General features: G+C 58.7%; 1 protein-coding gene across 2 annotated transcripts in view; it reads left to right on the top strand.

Moving 5' to 3' along the window:
- The first annotated feature begins 1,671 nt into the window (after positions 1 to 1,671).
- BRF1 (BRF1 RNA polymerase III transcription initiation factor subunit) overlaps positions 1,672 to 26,313 on the top strand; it is a 56,655-nt gene continuing 32,013 nt past the window's right edge. For both annotated transcript variants that reach the window (XM_052660155.1, XM_052660154.1), the window contains exons 1-3: positions 1,672 to 1,863; positions 8,550 to 8,630; positions 20,986 to 21,159. In XM_052660155.1, the coding sequence (XP_052516115.1) occupies positions 1,680 to 1,863; positions 8,550 to 8,630; positions 20,986 to 21,159 (439 nt within the window). In that variant the 5' untranslated portion in view covers positions 1,672 to 1,679. The remainder of the gene's footprint in view (positions 1,864 to 8,549; positions 8,631 to 20,985; positions 21,160 to 26,313) is intronic.

The raw sequence follows: 26,313 nt of genomic DNA, 5'->3' as shown, positions 1-26,313 counted from the left end.
GGATTTAGTTTTAGAACAGTGTGAGGCTGGGGTTCAATTCATCCTTCCCCTCCTCTCAATGGGAATTCCATCACCATTGAACGGTCTGTCTTTCCCACAATGGTCCGAGACCCCTAAATTCCCACAGATAGTTGGGGTTGTGTCTGTACTCTGGGTTTTAGTCCATTTGTCCCTGTAAAACACCATGTGGCTTAATGGATGTAGCCAGGTATAATATTTTCATATAGAGAAGGGCAGGTCCCCTCTTCTTGAGCTTTCTTTCTTTCAGGATTTTCTTCTTTTTTTAGAATTTTCTTGCCTGCTCTTGTGCAGTGTGTTATTCAGATGACTTTAGGATCAGCTTATTGAGTTATGTGAAAATCCTGTTGACATTATGGCTGGGATTAAATAGAATTTACACACTGACTCATGAAGAGTTTAAGTATTTACAACACTGCTTTCAAGTGGGAACGGGGCATTTTCGGATTTAGTTAGAGCTCCCATAGTCTTATTGTCAAGGTTTAAGTTTTTTAAGAAACGTGGTCTTGGAAGTTCCCTGCTGGCTTAGTGGTTAAGGCTCTGGACTTTCGCTGTGGCAGGCTGGGTTCGATCCCTGGTTGAGAAACAGATCAGGTCACGCGGTCTTGTGCGTTTCTTTTCAGGCCCATTTCCGGGGACCCAACGGCCTCTGGAGACGACGTAACAGCAACAGAAACGTTCCTGCCGTGGGTGAGCACGGGCGGCACGAGCGACTGTTACGAGGTGGGGCCTGCCGGCAGAGCGCGCGGGGGCACCGACAGGCGGAGGCCGGGCCTGAAGGCACTGGGGGGCCGGGGCACCCACGGGCGGAGGCCCGGCCTGTAGGCACCGAGCCGGGCGGGCGGCCGGGCCGGGTCTCCACCCTCGGCCTGAGCCGACCAGTCCTGAGCGCTCCTTTCCAGGCCCCGCACCTCGAGCCACGCCCGCGGCCCGGGATTCGCCCGCCAGCGCATCAGGCCCCGCCCACCGCGGCCGGCGCGGGCCCAGGCCCCGCCCACGAGCGGTGGCCCCGCCCCTTCCCGCCCCGCCCCCTCCAGCCCCTTCCCGCCCCGCCCCCTCCAGCCCTGCGCCCGCCCCGCCCCCTCCAGCCCTGCGCCCGCCCCGCCCCCCTCCAGCCCTGCGCCCGCCCCGCCCCCTCCAGCCCCTTCCCGCCCCGCCCCCTCCAGCCCTGCGCCCGCCCCGCCCCCTCCAGCCCCTTCCCGCCCCGCCCCCTCCAGCCCTGCGCCCGCCCCGCCCCCTCCAGCCCCTTCCCGCCCCGCCCCCTCCAGCCCCTTCCCGCCCCGCCCCCTCCAGCCCTGCGCCCGCCCCGCCCCCTCCAGCCCCTTCCCGCCCCGCCCCCTCCAGCCCCTTCCCGCCCCGCCCCCTCCAGCCCCTTCCCGCCCCGCCCCCTCCAGCCCTGCGCCCGCCGCTGCGGCCTGTGGGTGCGAGTCCCGGGCCCGGCGGCTGCGGGCCCGGCGCGGGGCGGCAGGTTCGAGTCCTCGGCCCAGGAGCCCGCGGCCGTCCCGCCCGGCACGGCCGCGGCGGGCGGCGCCGTTCCGGTGCGCGCGCGGCGAATCTGCCGCTCCGAATCGGCGGGCGCGGCGGCGGCGGCCTCGCGAGAGTCTGAGCGGCGCGGCGGCGGCGGCGGCGGGAGCGCGGGCCGGGCCCCCGGAGCCGCCGGCATGACGGGCCGCGTGTGCCGCGGGTGCGGCGGCACCGACATCGAGCTGGACGCGGCGCGCGGCGATGCCGTGTGCACCGGCTGCGGCTCGGTGCTCGAGGACAACATCATCGTGTCCGAGGTGCAGTTCGTGGAGAACAGCGGCGGCGGCTCGTCGGCCGTGGGCCAGTTCGTGTCCCTGGACGGTGCGTCCCGGTGGGGGTCCCGGGGGCCGGGGGCCGGGCGGGAGCGCTCGATAACGGCGCGGCCCGGGCTCCAGTCGTGGTCCGCCCGCAGTCGCCTGGCCCCTCGGGGCCGGTTGTCGGGGGTCGAGGACGTCAGCCTCCCGCAGCCCGCGGGGGTCGGCTCAGCCCCGCCGTGCGGGGCAGGGATCTCCGCGCCTCGGGACTCAGTCGCCGCGCCCTGAGGACGGAGCTCCCCGGCGCCCGCGGCTGGCTCTCCGGGGCCCGCAGCCACCCTTGGGGACCCGCTTCCGTCCCTCAGCCCGGGACCCTGGAGACTCGCCCGGGGCGCTGCGCGCAGCGGGGCCCTTCCAGGCCGAGTCCGCGGCGACCCCAAGAGAGCTGCGGGAACTTGGCGGGTGGCTCCTGCCACGGACGCCGGTCACCCAGGACCGGATGGTAGCTGTGTGTTGAACGGGGTAACAAGCCACCAAACTGACTTTCCAATGTGGCAACACCGTTTTGCATTCTCGTAAGCGTCTTAGCCGGGGCTTGGGGTTGTCTGTACCTTTATATGCATTTTCCGTGCGTCCCTAGCGTGTTGCGGCGCCTCCTCTCCACGCTGGTGCTCTCCCCTCGGGCACAGTGCTGTGAAACAGCTGTTAACCTCCCTTGCTGACAGGTCTGTTCCGGTAGTTTTGTGGGTAGTTTTATGCAGGTTGTTTTCTTACTGTTTTTATACAGGTTGAGTTTTGAGCACTCTTTAAATATTGTAGTTACAAGTCCTTTGCTAGACAGGTTATTTGCAGAAGTTTAAAATTTTGATTACAAGCTTAAATTAGATGAACGGTCCCCTTTTTGATTTTTTTCCTTTATTGTTGTTTAGCTGCGAAGCCGTGGTCTGCTCTTTGGGACCCCACGGACTGCAGCATTCCAGGCTTCCCTGTCCCTCACTATCTCCCGGAATTTGCTCAAACTCATGTCCATTGAGTCGGTGATGCCATCCAACCATCTCATCCTCTGTCGTCCCCTTCTCCTCCAGATTGTACCTTTTCTGTCATTCTAAGAAATTTCCTGAGCCCGAGACACGCTGTTCTTCTAAGTTTCATTTTCTAATGCTTGATATTTAGCCTTATGACCATCTTGAGTTTAAGCTTCATATAAGGTGTGGGGTGTAGGCTGAGGCTTGTTTTTTGCAGTGGCTGTCTGGTTGTTTTTCTTTTTGGCCACACGCCACCTGGCCAGGCACTGGACCTGGGCCTTGGCAGTGAAAGCCCAGAATCCTAACCACTAGGCCACCAGGGAACTCCCTCAGCACCATTTGTTGAAAGACTGTCCTTTCTCGAATTGCCTTTGCTCCCTTGGAGGGCGTCACTGGGCTGTGTCTGTGTGGGTCTGTTTCTGGGCTCTCTGTCCCATTCCATTGTTGAGTCAGTCTGTCTACGCACGTTCCCTCCTGCATGTTTATAGTAAGTCTTGAAATCAGACATCGAGATTCCTCCAGCCTTGGTTTTCCTTTTCAGAATTGCTTTACTTACGGTATGTAGTTCCTTTCCCTTTTCATTCATTCGATTTTAGAATAAGTTTGTGTATATTAAAAAAAAAAATCCTACTGGGATTTTGATTGGAATTGTATTAAATCTCTCGATAAATTTGGAGAGCTTTGACATTTTGGGGCTTCCCTTGTGGCTCAGCTGGTAACGAATCTGCCTGCAATGCGGGATTCAGTCCATGGGTTGGGAAGATCCCCTGGAGAAGGGAAAGGCTACCCACTCCAGTCTTCTGGCCTGGAGAACTCCATGGACTATACAGTCCATGGGGTCGCAGAGAGTGGGATACGACTGAGTGACGTTCCCTCTCACGTCTTCACTATACTGTGCCTTCCGATCCCTGAGCGCAGATGGGTCTCCCCATTCACGTGGTTCTCTTTGTTCTTTCGTCGCGTGTCATAGTTTTCAGCATATAGTTCTTGCACATGTTTTAGACGTTGACCTAGAATCCAAACAGAACTTTTGTAAATAGTATTTTTCAGAAACTCAGCTTTCAGCCGTTCGGTGCTAGAAGATAGAAACACGGTTGACTCTCTCGTCGTCCTGCGCCCTCGCTGAACTTACTAGTTCTAGGGCTTTTTACAAAAATAGATTCCTCGGGATTCTTGATGCAGGTAATCCTGTTGTTTGTGAACAGACATGGCTCTTGTCCTTGCTCTTGAGCAGACACGCTCACCTTTCCCCAGTCCTGGTGGGGAGCGTTGACTCTCCTCCCTCTCAGCGTGATGTTGGCTGCGGGTCTGTGACACCTGTTCTCTATCAGCAGCATCGAGCACGTTCTCTTTCTGATCCTTGCTTGCTGTTAAGTTTTTATCATAGGTGGGTGGTGACGTGTTTTTTTTTTTGATGGTTTTTTCTTTATTCATCTGTCTGGCTGCACCAGGTCCCAGCTGTGGCGCACAGGGTCTTCAGTCTTGACTGTGGCACGCAGGGTCTTTGGTTGTAGCGAGATCTAGTTTCCTGGCCGGACGTTGAACCTGGGTCCCCTCCACTGAGAGCCTTGTCCACTGGGCCACTAGTGAGGTCCCTGGGTGATGAGCTTAGTTTTCCTCCTTGGGTGTTTCAGTGTGGCTGGTTTTTGAACACTGAACGTGCTGTGCCTTCCTGGGGTAGACCCACGTGACTGGGGCAGTGTGCTTTGTAGGTGTCGCTGCGTGAGACTTCATAATGTGTTGTTGGGGATGTTTGTGTTTAGGTTCATGTGAAAAGTCACTGTGCGGTTTTCTTGTAGCGTCTTTGTCTGGTGCCTCGGGGAGCGAGTTGGAAAGCGTCCCCTTCCCTTCTGTTTTCTGGAGGTGAGTGTGCAGGATCAGTCTCACTTCTCGGCTGGCCGTTTGGGGGGTCCTCTGCGCCTGGAGGCTTCTTTGTCAGAAGTGTTTAGTTACAGGTTGAATTTCTTTGACAGCCACTGGCCTTGCTTATTTTTGGACCACCTCTTTCGTCCAGGGTGAGTGTGTGGGCCCCGGGGCCCGGTCGTCTGGCCTCAGCTGCTGCCTGTGTGCACAGTGTTGTTGGCACTGTTCCCCTTCCCTGGGTGTCCGCGGGGTCTGTAGTGGCGCCTCCTTTTCCTTTCAGATGTTGGTGTTTTGTGTCTTCTCTCTTTTTCACTTTGTTTATCTTGCTGGAAGTTTGTCAATTTTATTGATCTTTTCAAAGAAGCAGTTTTGGGTTTTGCTGCCTTTTCCTCTTGGTTTCTGCACCACACATGGGGGGAGCCATTTGAGGAGCAGTGGTGTGTGTGTGTCTGTGTGTGTGTGTGTGCGGCCTCCCCAGTGGTGGCCCCGAGGGCGCTCCTGGGGACGTCGGGGCTGTCAGGTGCAGCTGGGGAGGGGTGGGTGTGGCTCAGAGAGGGATGGATGTCAGGAGTGCAGGGTGCCGAGGCGCTGGCTGGAGCTGGGCAGCCAGGTCTCTGAGTCCTGGGGAGGGGGCCTGTGTGCCAAGGGGCTCGGGGCAGGGGAGGGCTTCCGGCATGGGCCGGTCAGCATCCTGTGCCGCAGTCGGTGCTGAAGGTCTCAAGGACAGCAGGACTCCCCCCGGGCTCTCTGACTGACGGTGTCCAGCGCCCCTGCGGGGCCCCTGGGAGCCGGGCTGCTGCTGCCGGAGGCCACGGCCTGGACGCAGCCGCTGGCACCTCGCAGCACGGCCTCCAGCCCCCCGGCCCTGCCCTCCCTCCTCTGGGGCGCGCCTCCCAGGGGCTCCATAGTCATGGCTCTCGGCTGCTGCAGGCTTGTCCCCGAGGCCGCGGCGCCTGCAGGTGCCGGCGTCCTCGCACTGGCCAGGAGTGAGGCCCTGGCGCGCGGCCCCTGGGGTGCTCTCTCAGGCACAGCTGCCCCGTGTCCCAGTCAAGCTCTGGTCCTGGAGCTTTGAAGGTTCTGCTTCCCTGTTTCTATCCTGTGGGCCCCCTGAGGTCCGGGTGGAAGGGACCTGCTCCCAGGAAGTGGCTGAGCTCTGTCCTGGAGGCACCTGGGTGAGAGGACCTTGGTCCTGAAATGCCTCGAGCTGCCTAGGTCACCTCGCGTGCTCCGTGCTGGGTGGTTTCCACAATCAGAACTGCAGCTGCGATAAGCTCTTTGGTTGAAATTTAGGCAGCTGCCCGGGTTAGCTGTTTCTTCACCAGCATCCGAGGTCTGTGTCCATCAACAAGCCCATGTGTGGGCTCAGTGTGGACTTCCCAGGACCTTTCGGGTGCTTTAGAAGCCTCATCCCCACATCTGAGCTCAGGCTGAGGGGCCACTGGACTTCCCCTCTGTCCTGGAATTGCCCACTGGACCTCGTGCGGTCGTCCCCCCTTAAAATGAGTTTCACAGTGATGACAGGGACCCCTCACTTTGAATAGTGAGTACAGGCCTAGGAAGGGCTTGGCCTATCCGTGTTGGCCGGGCCTGGGAGTGAACTGCAGGGCGGTGCAGCGTGCTGCTTTTCTGTCTGTTCTTGGGATGTTGTTGTTTCTGCTCGTCCTCCACGCTCAGAGTGGCTGGGCAGGGCCCCCGGTCTCCCCTGCGCCCCTGCAGAGTCGCAAGGGTCGGTCGGGTCTTGGACCTTCTTGCCTTTGCGGACCCCAACCCCAGGGGCCGGGTGCCCTGGGTGCAGTTACTGGCCGTCCGCACGCTGTCCACACGGGGGCGCTCTTGGCCCACCAGGGGTGATGGAGACCGCGGCTTCTGCTTGATAGTTCTAGCGGGTTGTCTTGTCTGTTGCGGATCTTGTTATAGAAAGTATCGGATGCTTTAGTGGAGGGAGCAGCGTGGAGGGCCTCTGAAGGGCTAGCATAGCATGCGCTGCTGGTTTTGGCCAGAGGTGGAGCTCAGACGTCCCTCCGCACTTCAGGGGAGCCCAGCCCGCGGTGTGAGTGGTCTGAGATCCGCGAATGAGCACCTTCCATCCCTTCCACCGCCGCTCTGCATGTGTGCCTGCTGCAACCACGTTCCCGGGGCTGGGGTCTGTCGGATGGAAGAACCTGCATCCCCTTGGCAAGCCGGTTTTGCCCCCCACTCCTCACCTCCCCTGCTGGCCGGGCCCAGGGAGGCCCCTTCCTTTCCAGATCTCAGTCCCGGTGTCTCCTCAGCACGTGGGGGACAGAGGCTATCCGCAGGCACCTTGGAGAGCACCAGCGGTGTGTGTGCAAGTGTGTGCGAGTGTGCCTGGGGAGAGCGAGTCAGGAGCCAGCTTCCGGAGCAGATGCGGCTGGGCAGCCCCAGGACGGGTGCTGGGGGCATTGGAGAGACGTCGGGGCGGGGGACGACAGCCTGCTGGAGAGGGGGTCGGGGAGAGCCGGAGGTGGGGAGGGGAGGGGCGGGGTGAGTGGGGCGCGGAAGGGTGGCCGGCAGGCCTTGCCAGGCATGGAACACTCACCCAAACCACTTCCACGCCAATTTGGTGGCATCTCTGTGCGATCCGTGCTGGTCGCCGGGTCTGTGCAGACAGGCAGGCCAGGGGAGGTGGCTGGGAGGGAGGCCCCCAGAGTCCGTGCTCCTGGAACCCGGGCGGGGCTTCAGCGGGTTCAGACTGCTTCCCTGTCTGTTCTCTAATGCAGACTTGTTGTAATGGTTTATTTAAGACACAGACTCGTTTCAGTTGAAACAAGACGGTGCTGTCTTTCCCTTCTTCTGAAATAAAAGCTGCGTAGCACTGGGACACCGCAGGCAGGCCTCATTGTGGGTCCTGGGCAGGTGGCGTCTGCAGCGGCTCCTGTGTCTAAATGATCACACACGGAACAGTCACAGATAAGCCGAAGGCCGGCTTGCTCTCCTGCCGTCTGTGTTTGTGGCCGCCCGTGGATGACCCAGAGGAGCCTGCCGGCCCCAGGACTTGGGCTGTGGGCTTTCCTGGGGGCCTCCTCTCACATCGGAGATCCGGCTGCTCTGCCTCCGGACGCGTGCGCCTCCGCGTGGCCCTCCCACAGGCCCTGTGGCTGCGGTGCGCGGCCCTGTCCCCTGGCTGGAGGGGCGTCTAGTGCGGTGGCTGTGCTCTCTGCCAGGCGCGCGGGCTCTGGTGGGCGGCCCCTCGCACCCCACTGCTGTGCGCCGCCCGGGGCCTCCCTTTGGCCTGGGGCTCGTTTGAGGATTGCGCTTCAGGGCTGGGGCTTGTGAAGTCTGGTGAACCATCGGCTGTCCGCCTGGCTGTCTCCGGAGGAGGCTATCAGGGCAGAAGTCCAGCCCTGAAGCCCTGCAGAGCAGAGTAGCTGAGACTTCCTGGGGTGGCTTGGAGTTGGCGGGAGATTCAAGGCAGAGTGCTTGTGAGTGCAGCCGCGGCCACGCTCTGGGAGCAGGGTCCTTAGATCGCTGCTGCAGGTGGGCGGGCGGGCATGCGCGGGTGCCTCCTGCAGACTGCTGGCCCCACGGACAAGGCTCCCCCTCCAGGAGCCCGCAGCCCCCTCCCCCCGAGATGGCCATGGTAACCACGGGAGGGGGCGGCCCCGGGCTGCGGGGCTGAGGGAGGGGCTGGGCCTGCGCTGCAGCCTGGGGAGGGCGCTGTGTGATGATCTCTGGGCTCCAGGGCAGGGCAGAGGAGGTGGTGGGCTGGGGGTCACTCACTGCGGACTCCTGGTCTGCGTGCTGACCTTTCTGAGTTCTTGATCCGGAAACACCAGCGGTGACGAGAAACGCTGTTGCCGTGGATCTCTGCCGGGCTTTGGCTCACCCGTCTGATCTGTGTTTCTAGGTGCTGGCAAAGCCCCAACCCTGGGCGGCGGCTTCCACGTGAGCCTGGGAAAGGAGTCGCGAGCACAGACACTGCAGAACGGTATTTCCCTGCGGGGGCTGCGGGGGCTGCGGGGGCGGGCGGGCTCCCGGGGCGAAGCGCGAGCGTGGCAGCCTGCAGCGACCAGCGCGCCTGCCGCCTGCCGGGAGGGGCTGTGGGAGCAGGCCCCTCCCCAGCCGTCGGGCCCCTGGGGGGCACCCTGGGCTTGCTGCAGCCACGGTGGGGCTGCTCCGTTCGCCCTCAGCACCCAGTGGGCCCGCACCTTCTGACGCTGGGCAGTCTCGGTGAGCACAGAAGTGACTTGGGGGCAGCACTTTGACCTGCAGTGTGATCACTCTCGCGGTGCTTTGTGACAGTGCCAGCCCGGGACAGATGGGAGAAGTGTCTGTTCTAAGCTTGGCCTGTTTTTAGCTGGGCCGTTCGTCTTCTTGTTAAGTGGTAAAAGTTCTTTATGTGCTTCATACATGAGTCTTTCATCAGCTCTATGATTTGCAACAACGTGCGCCCGTTCTGTGGGTCGATGGTGAGTGTGAAGCGAAGGGTCTAACCTTGAGGCCGTGCAGCCCGTTTCTCCGTGTCGCCCACGCGTTTGTGTCGTTAGTAACAGACATTGCCTGATTCGGTCCACACAGCAGAGGTTTATGAAGCTGGTGCTTCCGTCCAAGTTCTGTGATTTTAGTTCTAAGGCTGAGGTTTTGGTCACCTTGAGTTAGTGTTTGCGTCTGGTGTTCAGGTAAGGGCCCACCTGCACTCTTTTGCGTGTGGGCACCCATTTTCCCAGTGCCACTGCTGAGGCGGCCACTCATTCGTGGCGCCCTCTGGGCTCTCGCCTCCGCCCTCCAGGCTCGCGTCTGCCCTCCGGGCTCGCCTCCGCCTCCGGGCTCGCGTCTACCCTCTCGCTGGCATCACACTGGTTTGCTTGTTGCATCTTAGTAGCACGTTTTGAAATCAGGAAGTCTGACTCCTCCCGATTTGTTCTTCATTTTTAACACTGTTTTGTTGCCTGTTCTGAGTCCCTTGAATTTACAGACGAGTTTTAGGTTGAGTTTGTCAGTTTCTGCACAGAGCCCGCTGAGAACTGGACAGAGACCAGTGGGCTCTGTCGATGAGTCTGGGGTCGGGGAGCAGTGGGCTCTGAGGATGAGTCCGGGGACGGGGAGCAGTGGGCTCTGAGGATGAGTCCGGGGACGGGGAGCAGTGGGCTCTGAGGATGAGTCCGGGGACGGGGAGCAGTGGGCTCTGAGGATGAGTCCGGGGACGGGGAGCAGTGGCCTCTGTTGATGAGTCTGGGGAATGGTGCTCTGTTAACAAGGCGGAGTCTCCTCACCCCTGGTGCAGAGTGCCTTTCCATTGATTTAGGTCTTCCTTAACTTGTTCAAACAATTGTTGTGGTTTTCAAAGTATAAGTTTTTCATCTTTGCTAATTTATTTTAAATATTTCATCCTTTTGATGCTATTATAAATGGAATTGCTTTATTTCATTTTCTGTTTGTTGCCAGTGTATAGAAATATGATGGATATTTGTGTATTGATCTTGCAACCTGCAACCCTTGAAAATCCCACTGAACAGTTTTCAATGGATTTATGAGAAGCTTCTATATATGAGACCATGGCATCTGAAATAGATACAGCCTTGCTTTACTGTCTGACCTAGGCACCATTTAAATCCCTTCCCTGACAGTGCTGTAGACCCTCCAGCACCGCACCACGTCCAGGAGTCTCGTTGCTGATTTGAGAGGACGCACCATGCGCTCACAGCTAGGCACGACGTTGGCTGTGGTCGCTCAGGCAGGGCACCCCTGCTGGGGCGCCTCAGGCCTCTGTGAGCACCCTCTCAGGGACTTGCTGGCACCCGAGCGCCTCCCAACGGGATGTTTTGCCAGGCTGCGCAGCCCTCACCTGCACACTGGGTGATACGGAGCGCCCTTCCTTGCAGCCTGGCCTCCTTGTCCATGGTTCTCGAGGACCTGCCTGGCTGCCCACTGCTGCTGCGGATGGTGCGGCCAGCACGCCCTCGGCCAGCCGCTCCCCAGTCCAGCGGGGCTTGACGGCTGTGTTGCTGATTACCGAGAGGGCGGGCGGTGGGCGTCTGATTACGACCCGCGCCAGAATGTGTTAGGGTTTCTGGTGAGCTTTTCCCAGCTTGATTCTTCTGTGTTTAGAGACAATATTCTGCAGGATTTCAGTCTTCTGAATGATTTGACTTCACGGCCCAACATTTGTCTGGTCGGTTACAATTGGTTTGGACGCGTGAAAAGAACGTGCGTCTACAGGGGGTGCGTGTGTGCACGTCACTGGGGTCGGTCTTCCTGCCAGAGCCCGCTGATCCTGGCTCTGCTTGTCGCCTGTCGCTGCAGGAGCGTGTCACAGCCTCCGTGACGGCTGTGGATCTCTCCCTTTCTGCCGTAGTTTTGTTGGCCTTTTGTTTTGCCTGTATAGACTGTGTGTACACAAATTTAGGGCACACAGATTTATGTATTTATTTAGGCCACTTCGCGTGGCCTGAAGGGTCTTAGTCCTCTGACCAGGGATTGAACCCGGACCATGGTGTTGGAGGACTTCCCAGGTGGTGCTAGCGGCAAGGCACGCACCTGCCGATTCAGGAGACATGACACCAGGGTTCGAGCTCTGGGTTGGGAAGATCCCCTGGCGGAGGGCATGGCAACCCTCTCCATGCCTGGAGGAGTGCATGGACAGAGGAGCCTGGCGGGCTACAGCCCGTGGGGCACACAGCGTTGGACCGAGTTAGCACGCACGAAGTTGGAAGCCTGCAGTCCTGTGTCTTAGGGGCTCCCTAGTGCTTCCAGAGCAGAGTTCTTCCTGCGGGTGGCCCGCGCCTCCGCTGCCTGGGCAGTGCTCGGGCCTCACTCCCAGTCCCGCCGGCTGTCTTCTAGGTGGTACTGTCCTATAATCTTTCTTCCCTGCACCCACCTTTAAGACCATCTGCATGTGAGGAACTTTATTCCCAGTAGAGAAGGGATCTATTTCCAAAAGCCCAAAGCGGGTTGTCCATCGGACCCAAATCAGTTGTAAAGAGTAGCGTTCGTGCAGACATATTCATGGAAGTAAAATGGTAAATCAGCAGTACAGAGAGAAATACCCCATCTGATTTTAAACACGGCTTCGTTGAAGAAGTCAAGCGGAGCTTGCGGGCTGCTGGGAACGGGGTCAGCGCAGTCTGAGGCTGGGCGAGCCCGCTCGGTGGTCGCCCTTGCCCCTTCCCCAGGGCTCCTGCCCAGGTCAATGCCCGGCACCCGGGGAGGGGTGGGCTCTGCCTCCACCCGGCCGGGCAGCTGTCCCCTTCTGGCGTCAGCATCCTGTCCCTGCTGGACAGGGCTGTGGGGGCCGAGGGTGGCCGTGAGCTCCAGCCCCGACTCTGCTGCTCTTGTCCAGACCGGCTTCTTCCCGGCACCCCTGCGCTCTCCTGCCCCTCAGCGCGCCCGCCGTGTGCCGGCCTTGCCTGTCCGTGGAGGTTTCCTGTGCTTTCCCCTCCGTCCGGGTGAGTCCCTGCTGACTGTGTGTCCTTGCTGGCATCTTCTGTCGCTTCTGCAGGAGAGGCTCGGGCAGATTCTGTCTCCCGGACATTCTCTAAGAGGCATGACTGGCCTGCTTCTGGTGCGTCCGGGCCGCGCGTGACTGAAGGCCTGCGCGCCGCTCAGGGTGGAGCGCGCCGCTCGCGCCGCAGGAAGCTCCTGCTCTCGGTTAGCTTTGCTCTCGTTTCGTGCCGTGAGTTCATCTTCGCAAACAGTGTTTACGGCCGTTTGCTGACTTACTCGTGCACCTCTTTCCCGGTCTGTTGGCACCTCCTCCGGGCCCAGGCTCTTGGGGTTGCCCGCACGGTCCTCATCGTGGTTGGTTGCCCCCTTCGCCGCCGCGGCTGCTCTGTCCTGCCATGGGGGTGTCCGGCACTCGCTCCCTGCCACCTGCCGCCAGCCTGTGGGTTGGGTTGGAATCTATGGATTCACCTTCCGTCGTTACTATTTATGTTCGGTTTTGAGTGCCTTTCTTAGGAAGAGAGAACTGTAGGAGAAACAGACGTCTGTGTCGTGGGCCCGCTCACTCGGGGTCCACGCTTCCTGCCCCCGCCCCGGAGGCCGGCGCCCCAGGCCCCTTTTGTGGGCTCGCCTCTGGTTTCGCTGGAAACGTGCTGAGCCCCGGTTGAGGTACCCCCATCTTCCCTCCAGGAGCCTGGCAGGGCTGGGGTGGGTGCCCACGGAGGGTGGGCCAGGGTGTGCTGGGCGGCCAGCGCGGGGATGCGGTCCCGTCTGAGTCACCGTCTCACTGTTTCTTGACTTGGACCGTTGGGATTTTTCTCTCTCCTTGGAATTCTCAGATGCCTCTAGGCTCGTGCTTTTGTTACTGACCTGATGAACCCTTTCACGTGGGAGATGTTTCTCAGGGGAAGTTTTACTGTATTCTTTCTGGTTGTCTATTTTCCTTGGCATAACGTTATGTAAAGCGTGTAACTGTACCAACCTTAGGTGAACTCCTGGGTTAGTGTGGTTGACTTAAGGTCTGAGCACACAGCATGGTCCAGCGTGTGTCCTGTGCCCGGAAAGCTCCCTCCTGCCGGTTAGTTTCCCGGCTTTCCTGCCGCAGAGGGCTGGAGCCCACGAGCAGCGCCCTTCGCGTGCGTGTCAGCGGTCTGTTTGCTCACAGGGCTTCATTTGTGAACGTGCCGCGTCCTCTTCCTGCCGCGGACACTTGGCAGTCCTTGTGGCTGCCGTGCATCCTCCGGCGGACTTGCCTCTCGGGACGGTGCTGCAGGTGGGGCCCTGGGGCATATGGCGTGCAGCGTCGGTCTGCAGTGGACGTGTCGGCCCCTGCGCTTGCTGGCCTTCCTGGGGGGCGCGCAGCACTCAGGGGCCTTGCTCTGCTCTCCCTGGCGAGCAGTGAGATTAGCTGCTTTTGCTTGGTCCTCTCTGAGCTGCCTGTTGCGTCTTTTGTACAAGTTGGTTTTTTTTTTAACCGAGTTACTGTTTTCTTATTGACCTGTAAACTTCCTTATAAGTTTGGGTTCAGGTCTTCTGATGCATGTTCGTATTTTGAGTCTTTCCCCCAGTAGATGACTTTTCACTTTCTTAATGTCCTGATGAAAAGAAATTTCTTAATTTTAAGAGTCCCTATGTATCCGTTTTCATATTTAGGGGGTTTCGTGGCCTAAGATCTTAATTCTTGGGACTTCCCTCGGGGCTCCCAATGCAGGGGACCTGGGTTCGATCCTTCGTCACAGAACTAAGGTCCCACGTGCTGCAACTAAGATTGGGTGCGGCCAGATAACAAATGATAAAGCTTAAACAGATGTTAATTCTTGTCCATCCTAAGGTCTGAAGATGCCCTTCTGTGTTTTCGCTTAGGAGCTTCATTGTTGTATATTTTGCATTTAAGTTTGTGATCTGCCTCAAATCAGTTTTCATATCTGGTATGAAGCAGAGGTTGAGGCTTGCATTTTCATTGTCTCTTGGCTGAAGCATAGCTGGTCCGCAGTGTCGCACCAGTCTCCGCTGTACAGCAGTGGGGTTCAGTATAGTCTCCCATTCTGTAGGTTGCCTTTTCTTTTTTTAACGGTTTCCTTTGCTGTGCAAAAACTTTTGAGTTTGATTAGGTCCCGTTTGTGTATTTTTGTCTCTATTGCCTTGGGAGACTGACCTAAGAGAACATAGGTAAGGTGTTTTTTTGCATGATGTGAGGATGTGTGCTAAGGTCATTGACTGACATGTGGCTGTCCAACTTTCCCGGCACCACTTGCAGAAGGGACTGTCTTTTTCCCATTTTGTGCTCTTGCCCTCGTAGCTGAAGAGCAATGGCCCCTGAGCGTGGGGGCCTCTTTCCGGGCCTCCGCTCTGCCCCACTGGTCTGGCGCCTGTCTCTGCAGCGGTGCCACACCGCTCTGGTCACTGCAGCTCTGTCATGCCGCTGGAAGTCTGGTGAGAGAGTTAGGCCTCCCGCACTGTCCCCCTCCCCACCCCGCCTCAGGATTCGCAATTCTCGGTCTTCATGGTTCCTTGTAAAATTTCGTATTATTTGTTCTAGTTCTGTGAAAAATGTCATGGATATTTTCATAGGGATTGAACTGAATCTGCGGATTGCTTTGGATGTTGCCATTTTAACAATATTCTTCCAATCCAGAAGCATAAGGTATCTTTCCATTTCTTTGAATCGCCTTTAATTTACTTTATTAATGTTTTATAATTCTGAACGTATAAGTCACCTCCTTGGCCAGGTTTTTTCCTAGGTATATATATTTGGTGCTGTTTTAAAAGGTATTGGTTTTTTTTACATTCCCTTTCTGATATCTCATTGTTAGTGTAAAGAAATGCAGCTGATGTTTGAATGGTAACGTCATATCCTGCTACTTTGCTAAATCCATTCAGATCTAGAGTCCTTAGGGCTTTCTGTTAACATGTACGGTGTCATGTCATCTGCAAATAGTGACAGTCTTACCCTTTACCTTCCGGTTTGAATGCCTTTTCCTTCTCTTTCTTGTCTGATTGTTGTGGCTAAAACTTCAATACTGTGGTGAATAGGCGTGGTGGGAGTGGGCGTCCTTGTCTTCTGCGAGAGTCTAGTAGGAAGGCTCTCAGCTTCTCACCGTTGGGTGTTATATAGGCTGTGGGTTTCCATAAATGGCCTTTATCATGTTGAGATGTGTTCCCGCCATTCCCCCTTTGGTAACAGTTTTTTGTCGTGAATGAATATTGAACTCTGTCAAATGCTTCTTCTGCGTCTCCTGAGATGATCACGTGGATCTTGGCTTTTCTTGGTGTGGTTTATCACATCGATGGATTTGCAAGCGTTGAGCCATCCTTGTGGAACTGGGACGAACCCTGCCTGGTTGTGCTGTGCGATCTTGCGTCTGTGTTGCTGACTTTGGTTTGCTAATATTTTGTTGAGAATTTCCGTATCTATATTCAAAGGCACCAGCCTGCGATTCCCTTTCTCGTGGTGTCTGTGCTGATTTTGGTGTTAGGGCGATGCCGGCCTCATAGAATGCCTGTGGGAGTGTTCCCTGCTCTTCAGGCTTTCGGGTGTAGTCAGTTCTTTTTTGTATGTTTGGTAGATTTCACCTGTGCGGCCGTCTGGTCCTGCACTTCTGTTTGTAGGGAGGGTTGGTTGGTTTGTTTGCTTTGCAGATTCTGTTTCACTTCCCTTGATCGAGTCTGTTCGCATCACCTGTTTCTTGTTGGTTCAGCTTTGGCAGGCTGCGTGTTTCTGGCTCCCCTCTCCTCCGCGGTCGAGCCTGCTGGCGTCCGCTTGCGCACGACGCCCTCCTCGGTCCTGGGCGCTCTCCTCGGTCCTGGATTTCTGTGAGAGTCCTGTTTCATTTCTTATTTCATTTATTCAGCTTCTCTTTTCTTCTTGGTGAGCCTAGCTAATGGTTTGCCAATTTTGTTTACTCTTTCAAACCAAGAATCGTCTCCTGGTTTTATTGATTTTTTTTTTTCTATTTTCAAAAAATGTCTAGTTTATTTATTTCCTTTCTGCTTCCTTCAGGTTTTACTGGTTTCTCTTCGGTCTTAGGTCGTGAGTTAGTTGTTTACTCGGGATCTCTCGTTTTTGCATGGAGGCCTCCGTCCTGATGAACTTGCCTCTTAGAATTAAGTTGCTTTCGTGCTTCCCATAGACTTTGTGTCCGATCCCTGGATCAGGAAGATCCCTGGAGAACGAAATGGCGACCCACTGCAGTGTTCTCACCCAGGAAGTCCCGTGGGCAGAGGAGCTTGGCAGGCTGCTGGCCATGAAGCCACCAGGAGGCAGGCGTGGCTCGGTGGCGACACAGCAGACAGGCCCGCACGCTTGTGGCGCTCAGCTGCCCCTCGCCTCAGGCGCTTGGGGCGTGCTGGCTGGTCTCCACGCGGGGGTGCTTCCTCACTGCTTTTCTCGTGGTGATTCCTAGTTTCATGCCATTGTGCTCAGAGAAGACGCTTGAGAGGATTTCTGTGTCTTACGTTTGTTGAGGTTAGTTTCGTGCCCCAGTATGTGGTTAGTCCAAGAGAATGTTCCTTGTGTGCTTGAAAAGAATGTGTATTCTGGTGTTTTTTTTGGATGAATGTTGGGACCATGTCAGTTGGGTCTCACTGTCCTGCGGTATCACGCAGGCCTCTGTCGCCTCCTGGTTTTTTTGGATGAATGTCGGGACCATATCAGCCGAGCCTCACTGTTCCGCGGTGTCATGCAGGCCTCTGTCGCCTTCCTGACTCTCGGGGGGCCGTTTGTCGGTGTCGGTGGACTGGTAAAGTCTTCTGTTCTTGCGGCATTCCCGTCAGTTGCTCCCTTACGTCTGCTCAGTTCAGTCGCTCAGCCGCGTCCGACTCTTTGCGACCCCATGGACTACAGCACGCCAGGCCTCCCTGTCCATCACCAACTCCGGGAGTTTACTCAAACTCATGTCCATCGAGTTGGTGATTCTGTCTAACCATCCCATCTTATCCTCTGCCGCCCTCTTCTCCTCCTGCCCTCAGCCTTTCCCAGCATCAGGGTCTTTTCCAGTGAGTCAGCTCTTTGCATCAAGTGGCCACAGTATTGGAGCTTCAGCTTCAGCATCAGTCCTTCCAATGAGTATTCAGGACTGATTTCCTTTAGGATGGACTGGTTGGATCTCCTTGAGGTCCAAGAGACTCTCAAGGGTCTCCTCTAGAACCACAGCTTGAGAGCATCACTTCTTTGTTGCTCAGTCTTCTTTATGGTCCGACTCTTATTTCTGCGCATGGCCACTGGAAGAACCGCGACTTTGACTGCACAGACCTTTGTCAGCAAAGTGATGTGATGTCTCTGCCTTTTAATGCGTTGCCCAGGTTTGCCACAGCTTCCCTTCCAAGGAGCAGGTGTTGTGCGTCCACGGGTACAGTCACCCCCGCAGTGATCTTGGAGCCCAAGAAAATAAAGCCTGTCACTGTTGCACTTTTTCGCCTTCTCTTTGCCATGAAGTGATGGGACTGGAGGCCAGGACCTTAGTTTTTCGAGTGCTGAGTTTTAAGCCAGCTTTTTCACGTCTTTCTTTCACTGTCATGAAGAGGCTCTTTAGTTCTGCTTCACTTTTTTACACTGAGTGGTATCATCTGCATATCTGAGGTTGTTGATATTTCTCCCGGCAATCTTGTGAGTCAAGATTGTGAGTCAGTGACCATCTAAACAGTGAGACTCGGCTGAGATGGTCACGACATCCAGTTTGTGAGTCATCCAGCCCGGCATTTCCCATGATGTACTCTGCATCTAAGCTAAATAAGCAAGGTGACAACATGCAGCCTTGTCATACTCCTTTCTCAATTTTGAACCAGCCCATTGTTGAGTGTGTGGCTCTAACTGTTCCTTCTCGACTTGCATACAGGTCAGGTGGTCTGGTATTCCCATCTCGTGAAGAATGTTCCACAGTGTGTTGCGATCCACACGAAGGCTTTAGCATAGTCGGTGAAGCAGAAGCAGATGTTTTCTGGAATTCCCTTGCTTTTTCTATGATCCAGCAGATGCGTGCAGTTTGATCTCTGGTTCCTCTGCCTTTTCTAAACCCAACTTGCATGTCTGCGTGACTCTAGTCTCTGGAATCCCACGAGGCAGTGCTGTCCCTTTCCCGGCGGTTCCGTCGAGTCTTGTGTGGTAGGCTCTGGATCTGGGGTATTAGGCCCATACTGCTGTCAGTCTCCAGATAAAACAGCCAGCTCCCTCACCAGCAAAGCAAGTGTCCTCGGGAGTGGCAGAGGACACGCTGTGGCCGGCTGGCCGTGGGCGGGCCCTGCAGGCAGCAGAGGAGCCTCACCGGACGGACAGGAGGAGGAGGAGGTTGGGGTCTCTGAGGGTCCGTTGAGGACAGCGAGGGTCGTGTGGCGGCTGCTGCCCCTTGACCAGGCTCCCTTCCTCGTCGCGGGGCCAGCGGCTTCCTGCCCGGGGTGTACAGCGAGCGTGCGGGGGGCCTGTGCGGGAGAGCGCCCCTGCGGGGCTCCGCCTCGTCCCCCGCAGTTCCCCTGCTCGTTTGCACGCTTGGCGGGACTGTTAGCTCTTTCTGTGGTGTCGTCTGTCCTAATCACAGGCCCTCTTCACCTGGCTGACCCTTCGTGCCTGGATGTCTGCCTGTCTGGCCAGCTGCGTGCCTCCCTCTGGGGCCTGCCCCCTGGAAGCCGCCCTTCTCCTCTGGGGGCGGCCCTTCCTCCTGCTCCTAGCTCTCTTTCTAAATCTTCACCTGTGCCCACTCTGTGGTTCGGTTATTTCTGAGTTTTTACAAAATGTTCAGTGACCCCATTTTTAATTTTTCAAGGACTGTGTCTCTTGATTGCAGCCTGCTCGTACGTCCCTGTGTGTTGACACCTTTCCAGTGCTGTGAGACTGTAACGGGGCTCAGGGCGCCCTCTTCTCTTAGCAGTCTGCCTGTGGAGCCTGCCGCTTCTTCCTCTCGCTCCACAGTGCCGTTTTCTACACAGGTGGGGTGATTCTCAGTTGTCGGTCCATGTTTATACGAATGTGGGTCTTCAGCTGGCCTCTTTACACCTGTAGCCCCCCCAGGGCACCCATTGGCTTCTTGGTGCCCCTGGATCTGATCACGGGCGTGGTTTCTCGCGTGTTGCCACGTGGGATGGGTGTGACATGCTTGTTCACCCTGATTGGGTGCCGGGCGAGAGGAGGCTTCTGGGCCGAGCCCTGTAGCAATACGGCTCCGCTTCTTAAGCCGCTGGGTCAGGCCCTCCCCAGGGTGCTGGCTGGCCCTCGCGCTGTGTCCATGTTTGTGCTCTCTGCTGTCTCCATTGTTCTGGGAGGAAGCTGGTCAGGCGCCGTCTTGAAGGGAGAGGCAGGCCTTAGTTTCTCAAAGTGTCAAAAGTCTGAAGACATCTGTGTGCTAGTGAGTTGACTTTTTGCGTTCATTCATTATCCTTAGGGGAGTAAGCTGTGGCTGGTTAATTGGGAGTCTGTTTTGCATAAGCCTGCGTTTACCGATACCTTTGTGCTGTTAGAGACTGCACACACGCCTGCGTCGTGTGCCTTGTTCAGTGCCCAACGTGCGTGAGTTAAAAACTCACCTGGGGGCTGGGACTAACTTCTCATGGCTACAGGGCTTCTTTTTTGGCTGATGGAATGTACCAAAGTGGTAATGGTCAAACAACTCTTGTGACTATACTAACCACTCCATGGGACAACTTAAGTGGGTAAACTTTACAGTGTGTGAACTATAGAGCAATGAAGGTGTGATAAGATAACTTGCCGCGATAATTTCAAGCCCCCCACCCAGCTGCTGGGGGACCCTGGCCCGTGGTGTGTGGGGCTGAGCTGGGTCCCGGGCTCTGTGAGCGCCCTCCGGAAAGGACCTTCCTCTCCCTGGGTTGGCGGAGCCCCTGGGCGCACTGGGCTGCGGGGCAGGCCGTGCTTATCCACCTGACATCCTGGCCGCACGCGCTGTGATGGGGACCAGCGACCCGCCCTCCTCTCTCTGCAGACGGTCAGGATGTTGGCTGTGCCCTGGCCTCGGCTCTGGGACCGTGACCGTGATCCTGCCTCAGTTCAGCCTGACCAGAGGCCTCCAAGCTGCGCAGCTCCAGGCGGGCTCTGTTGGAGGTCGCGGGGGTAGGGCCGCAGGGGCCAGGGCACTCACGGGACATGCCGACTGCTAGGTGCCAGCCCGCCCACCTGTTCCCCTGGCGCTGGCTCCCTGGGCACCCCCCTTTGGCCAGGGGTCAGTCTGAGCCCACAGCCCTTGGCCACAGGAGCAGCAGAATCAGCTCCTAGCTCTGTGGGGGAGGCGCAGGCCGCTGGCAGCAGTGTAGAGTGGAGGAGACGGAGTGGGCCTGGGGCCGGAGGACGCTGGGCGGGCTGCATGCGCCCCAGCCCCTGGCTCCCGTGAGGCTTGCCGGTTGCAGGGGGCACGTCTGCCTCCCCCTCGGCGCCCCTGCAGCCTGCTCCCGTGACCCCCAGGAGGGCTGTGCTCCAGGCAGAGGCGTGCGTGCAGACTTGGTCCTGGCCGGCCTGGGCGCACCAGCCTGGGCGGAGGCTGGTGTGCGGCCCGTGGGGAAGGCTGGGTGGGCGCGGGCGGCAGGGCCTGGGCGCTCAGGCTCGGGGGGGCGGGGGGCGCTTTGCGGTGGAGCCAGTGGACTCGGGGCCGTGTCAGTGTTCAGCGCCAGGCGGCCGGCTTACCCGCGGCCCTTCCCAGACTCGGTGAGCGCGGGGCCTTGGGAAGGGCTCTGCCCCCGGCTGACCTGCCCCCACTCCACCCTGGAGGGAACTCGCACCCCGTGTCCACACATATCATTTTACTGGAAGCCCTGTGAAAACGGAACGTTTTGCAGAGCGTGAAAGCAAGCGGGTAACCTCGACGCTCTGCCTTAAGTCGCCGAGGCAGTCACGTGACGCCGACAGGGCCAGCGGCCGGCCGGCTGGCCTGCTGGGATCCGCGGTAACGTGCTGTGTTGTGTCCTAGGGAGGCGCCAGATCCACCACCTGGGGAACCAGCTGCAGCTGAACCAGCACTGCCTGGACACCGCGTTCAACTTCTTCAAGATGGCCGTGAGCAAGCACCTGACCCGCGGCCGGCGGACGGCGCACGTGGTGGCGGCCTGCCTCTACCTGGTGTGCCGCACGGAGGGCACCCCGCGTATCCTTCGCTGCCCGGCCTCCCGGCGCCGGCCGCGCCCCTCTCTGCTCGCGGGCCGCCGCGCTGACCTGGCTTCTTTCTGGCCTCCTCTTCCCCGTTGTCCGCGTGCTTCCCTTTCGCTCTGGGCGAGCTTGCCTCCCAGCCGGGCCTCCGCCTCCGCCCTCCTGGTGGGAGCTGGGGCAGCGGTGTGTCCCCGGGCCCTTCCTGGGGCGGGGCTGCCGCGCGCGTGCAGGAGCCCCGGCCTCTCTGCCCCTCCTCGCACGCCGTTTCCCTCCGTGTGGTCGCCGCCGCCTTCCCCGCGCGTAGGTGGCCCGGCTGCGGCCCGGCCCTGAGCCGGGAACGCGCGAGGGGCCCTGGAGGCTGCCGGCGGCCGACCCTCCGTATCCTGGGGCGGCATCCCCAGCAGGAAGAACCCTTGTTGCTTGAAAGGAGGGCGCGCTGCGCCCAGAGGCCCACGAGGTGGCGCAGTGGAGCTCCGGCCGCGGCCCCGCCGCCCCCCGCCCCCGGAGCGCACCCCGCCCTCCTCCCCGGTGGGGGCGCCGCGGCGGCGATCCTGGTCCCCGGCGGCGGGGGGGGCGCGAGCACCCCTGCCGCCCGCCCCCTGCCCACCGCTGCCCACCACCCTGGCCCGGGATTGGAGCCTGGCGGGCCCGCAGCGGATGGGCCAGAGGCCCGGGCACCTGGGAGCGCTGCCCGGCGGAGGGGCCGCACCAGAGCCCACGCCGTGGGGGGCCCTGAACCCAAACCGTGCGGACGGGGCACCCAGAGGCTGAGAGCTGCGCGCGGCTGCCAGGGCTGGGGAGGGGCGATGGTCTGCAGCTCTGTAAATGGGCTGAGAGCCTTGCGCATGTGCGGTTTTGGCCCTACCCTTGGCCTGGAAGAGCTGCTAACCTCAGCACGGTGGACTGCAGTGTGTGGGGACAGCGCTTCAGTCCGTCTGCCTGCCCTCGGTCCCCTTGGGAGGGCCGTTTTGGGGGCGGCCGGAGGGCACAGGTGTGGCCAGCTCCCTGAGCTTCCCTGGTGGCTGGCACTCTGGGCCCTGTCCTCCAGCCGGTGTCCTGGCGCCCTGGACAGGCCTCGGCTCCCTGCCCCTGCAGCCCACCCGCCCTGCTGCTGGCTCGCTCTGCCCTGCCTGGCACAGCCGCCTTGTTTTCCAGATGAATTCCAAGCCCCTAGGCCGTATTCGAAGACTTCCCTCTCCTCTCCTCGCCCCAGACTGCCCTCCACGCTCCCCCGACTCCGTCTCTCTGACCTGCCTTTTAGACCGTCTGTCCTTGGGTGGGCGTGTTTGGCAGAAACTTCCAGGCTCTAAGGGGCTTCCCTGGTAGCTTAGCTGGTAAAGAATCCGCCTGCAATGCAGGAGACCCCAGTTCGATTCCTGGGTCAGGACGATCCCCTGGAGAAGGGACAGGCTGCCCACTCCAGTGTTCTGGCCTGGAGAATGCCATATTATGGTATTGTCCATGGGGTCGCAAAGAGTCAGACGTGACTGGGCGGCTTTCACTCACTCTCCTGTTCAGGCTGTGGGTGGGTGCCGTGTCCCCACCTAGGTGACCTGGCCACTGTCTCCCGCAGCTGTGTGTCCGATGCTAGCGCGTCTTTTGTGACGCACATCCACTGGAGGTGTGTAGTCCTTGGTGTTTACTGGGCTCCAGCTGAGCAGCCAGCAGGCCTGTGTGTGAGCAGGTGAGCCCAGTGCCCTCAGTCCCAAGGCTGCTGACCCCGTCCCCCCTGCTCAGCCTTTAGACCTTCTCCCCCAGGCTTCCGACCCCAGGTCTTGCTCAAGGGGCTTCCGATCTGCAGACCTGGGGTGGGGTGCTTCCACACTGAGCCCCTGCCCCCCCCCCCAGGCTCCCCACGATCCTCTGTCTCGGAGGACAGTCCCGTGAAGACCCAGTTCTCCCCAGCTCACCACTGCCTGCTTCCCTCTGCCGGCCCCCCACCCCTCAACCACTTGCCTCCCCAAGGGCAACCAAAGAATTTAAAAGATCTTAAGTAACTTGATTATTACGGCAGCAGCAAAACCGAGAGGAGGGTGGACAGACGTGAAACCCCCGTCCACACCCGCGCGCAGCTCCCCGGCGTGGATGGCCTCCACCAAGGCAGTCGTTTGCCCCCAGTGGTGAGCCCATCGTGACACCTCACTGCCTCCCAGACCGCATGGTCTCTGCCGGGGCTCACGTCCTGTGGATTCGGCAGACGCACAGAGAGAGGGTGGTCCAGACAGGGCCGCAGTGGCTGGTGAGCGTTTGCCAGGAGGCGCTCAGCATGCGGAGTTGTAGGCTGAGCTGAGAGAAGCGCACGGCCCAGTGCCCGTCGCCCGGGGCCTTGGCACTCAGACCTGCCACTCAGCGTGTCCTGCCTGCCCACGTCCGATGATGCCAACTGGGGCCGCTCCCTGGGGTCCAGCAGGCACGCCCTGGGCTGTGTGTCGGCTGGAAAAGAGCCTCCCATCTTGCTGCTTTCTGCCCCCGGCAGCGTCGTTTTCAGTTCCCCGAGCAGGGACTGACCCTGGGCTGTGGCAGTGAGCGCGTGGAGTCCTGACCGCTGAGCTCGCAGGGAGCTCCCTGGGCTTCATCTTCTGTAAAGAGACTTCTCGATTCCCATGACGTCCCATCTGTCCATCCTCTCCTTAACGATGAATGGTTTGTGTTCCGTTGAAGAGAGCGTAGCCCAGTCCTGGAAGTGCTCCCTCCTGGAAGCTCTTGGTTTTGTGTTTCCCGCTGGAGTTGAGGGCCTCTGGTCCCGCGTCTGCTGTGAGGAGAGGGTCAGCGTTTGCTGCTTCCCCTGGGCGTCCAGTCAGAGTGCCGCCCGCTGCACACAGTGCTGGCACCACTTCCAGCTCATGTGGGGCCTGTTGCTGCCGTCTCGGACCCCTCGTGTGGGTCTGTTGGTGCCAAGACCAGGTGACTTCCGAGGCTGGTTTGTGACCCGTCTCAGAGCCTGCAGCCATGAGACCCTGAAGCCCAGCGCTCTTCTGCCTTGGAGGCGTCTGGCTGTGTGTGGTGCTGTTTCTCTGTACACATTTTTGAATCAGATCGTACATTTCTGTGGGGAAGAAAAGAAAGAAAACAGCTTCTGGGACTCCGACTGGGGTTTGTGGATCAACTTGGGTGCAGCTGACACTCACGGACAGCAGCGACTTCCAGTCAGCGACTGCCCCTTATTTCCCGTGGCTGTTCGCCACCTTCTGTCATTCTTGAGGAGGAGGTCTTAACTTTCGTTCGTGGGATTTATTCCTCGGTATTTGTGTGTCGAGCTGAGGTGAACAGTATCTTTCGCTCCCAGTGTACCAAAGTAGAGTGGTGTGCGGAAAACGCAGAATTCAGTGACGAATCTTAGGCGTTGAACTTCGGGAGCGCGCCCCGCTGTGTCTGCCGCCGCCGCCAGCCGCTCAGCCGTCTGAGGCCCGCCTCGGTGCCCCGTGGTGTAAGGCGTGAGGGGGCATCCCCGCCTCTGGAGGCGTTGGCAGCGCTTTGCCGCAGACGCCTGCTCTGGGCTCCCTGTCCAGGCCTTTATGTGCCTTTATCAGGTACCAGGTTGGCCGTCTCCTTTTTCCTGGTCACTGGGAGCTCTTACGTGAAGGGTGCTGGCTCGTCTGTGTATTCATCGGTATGCGCATCACGTGCCATAATTTTTCCCCTTAATCTGCACTGAGGTGAAGCACACTGACTTTTTATTTTTCGGCTGTGCCTCGCGGCGTTCAGGATCTTCGCTCCCTTCCAGCTTTGCTTGGTTGTGCTTTGCGAGGCCTTTGTCCGGTCACTTCAGGAGCCCGAGCACAGGAGCCGGGTCACCCTTGACCCCCGTTTCCCTCTGTCTGCGGCGCTTGTAGTGACGGCCCTCTGTCACGTCTTGCGTTTGTGATTTTGCCATTTTTCTTCTTTTATCTGTGTTGCTAGGGGCTTGCCAGCTTTCTTAGTCTTCTTGGTGACGGCTTTGTTGCGATGAAATCCACGCGGTGAGCTGTGCAAGTCAGTGGCATTCGGTCACGCTCACGCAGCGTGCGGCCGTCACCACAGTCGGTGGGAGGCCAGTCGCGCCTCAGAAGGCACTTGGGCCCCGGCAAGCGGCAGCCTGCTCCCTGTTGCTCTCCGTCTGCCCGTCGCCTTTCCCTGCACACCGCCGCTGGAGCTCCGTGTTTAGCTTGGGAGGCGCTGCGGCCTGGTCTGCAGGCGCTGGACTGTGTTGCGTCCGCCCCCGCCGTGCAGGGCGGCTCCGGTTTCTCTGCCGCCTCGTGGCGCGCTCTCAGTCTTCTCAGAAGAGCCGCTCTCTGGCTTTCTTCATCTGTAGTGTGCACTTATTTTTTATTTCTTTGATTTCTGCTTGTTATTTCCTTCCACTTTCTGTGGGTTTGGTTGCCGTGTTCCAGCTTCCTAGGTTCTTAATTTCCATCTCTCTGCTTCCCTGCCGCCAGCACTGGGGGCTGTGACTCTTTCCCGGCAGGTCGAGTGGCTTCGCACTCTCTTGCTGCGTCCTGTGACCGGTCCAGAGCGTTTTCTGGCTCCCGTTTTCGCCTCTTTAAGCCCACATCGAGCCACGCCTGCGGGAGCGCCCGCTGCTTTGGAGCCCGCTGCGGGCTTCCTGGCGCGCTCTGTGCCGCCGCTGTCCCCCGTGGGCCCCGTGTGGCCAGGCGGCAGGCACTGACGCATCCCCTCTCCCGGGTCTGGGGCCTGACTTCCGGCTCAGCGCGCCGTCTGTTCTGGTGGCCGTGCCACGGGCACTTCAAAGGAGTGGGTATCTGCAGCCGTCGGGTGGAGCGGTCTAAATGTCCGTCCGGTCAAGTCGGTTAGTCGCGTTCACATCAGCCTTGCCGGTTTTTCTGTCCCCTTGTTCTAAAGGAAGAGTTTGAAACTCCTGCCGCAGGTGAGGACCGACATACTTTTCCTTTTATCTCGTTGGGTCCGCATTGTATTCTGATGCCGTGTTTAGAGGGTACAGGTTCGGTGTCCTGTATCTTCCTGGTGGGAGTGAGGCCGGCCATTGTGAAGCGCCCGTCTCTCAATTCAGTTCAGTTCAGTCGCTCAGTCGTGTCCGACTCTTTGCGACCCCATGAATCGCAGCACGCCAGGCCTCCCTGTCCATCACCATCTCCCCGAGTTCACTCAGACTCACGTCCATCGAGTCCGTGATGCCATCCAGCCGTCTCATGCG

This window comes from Budorcas taxicolor, chromosome 21 (genome assembly GCF_023091745.1).
Source record: "Budorcas taxicolor isolate Tak-1 chromosome 21, Takin1.1, whole genome shotgun sequence".
Lineage (NCBI taxonomy): Eukaryota > Metazoa > Chordata > Mammalia > Artiodactyla > Bovidae > Budorcas > Budorcas taxicolor.
The sequence above is the reverse complement of the archived record's forward strand: the minus strand, read 5'-3'. Positions and strand labels throughout refer to the sequence as shown.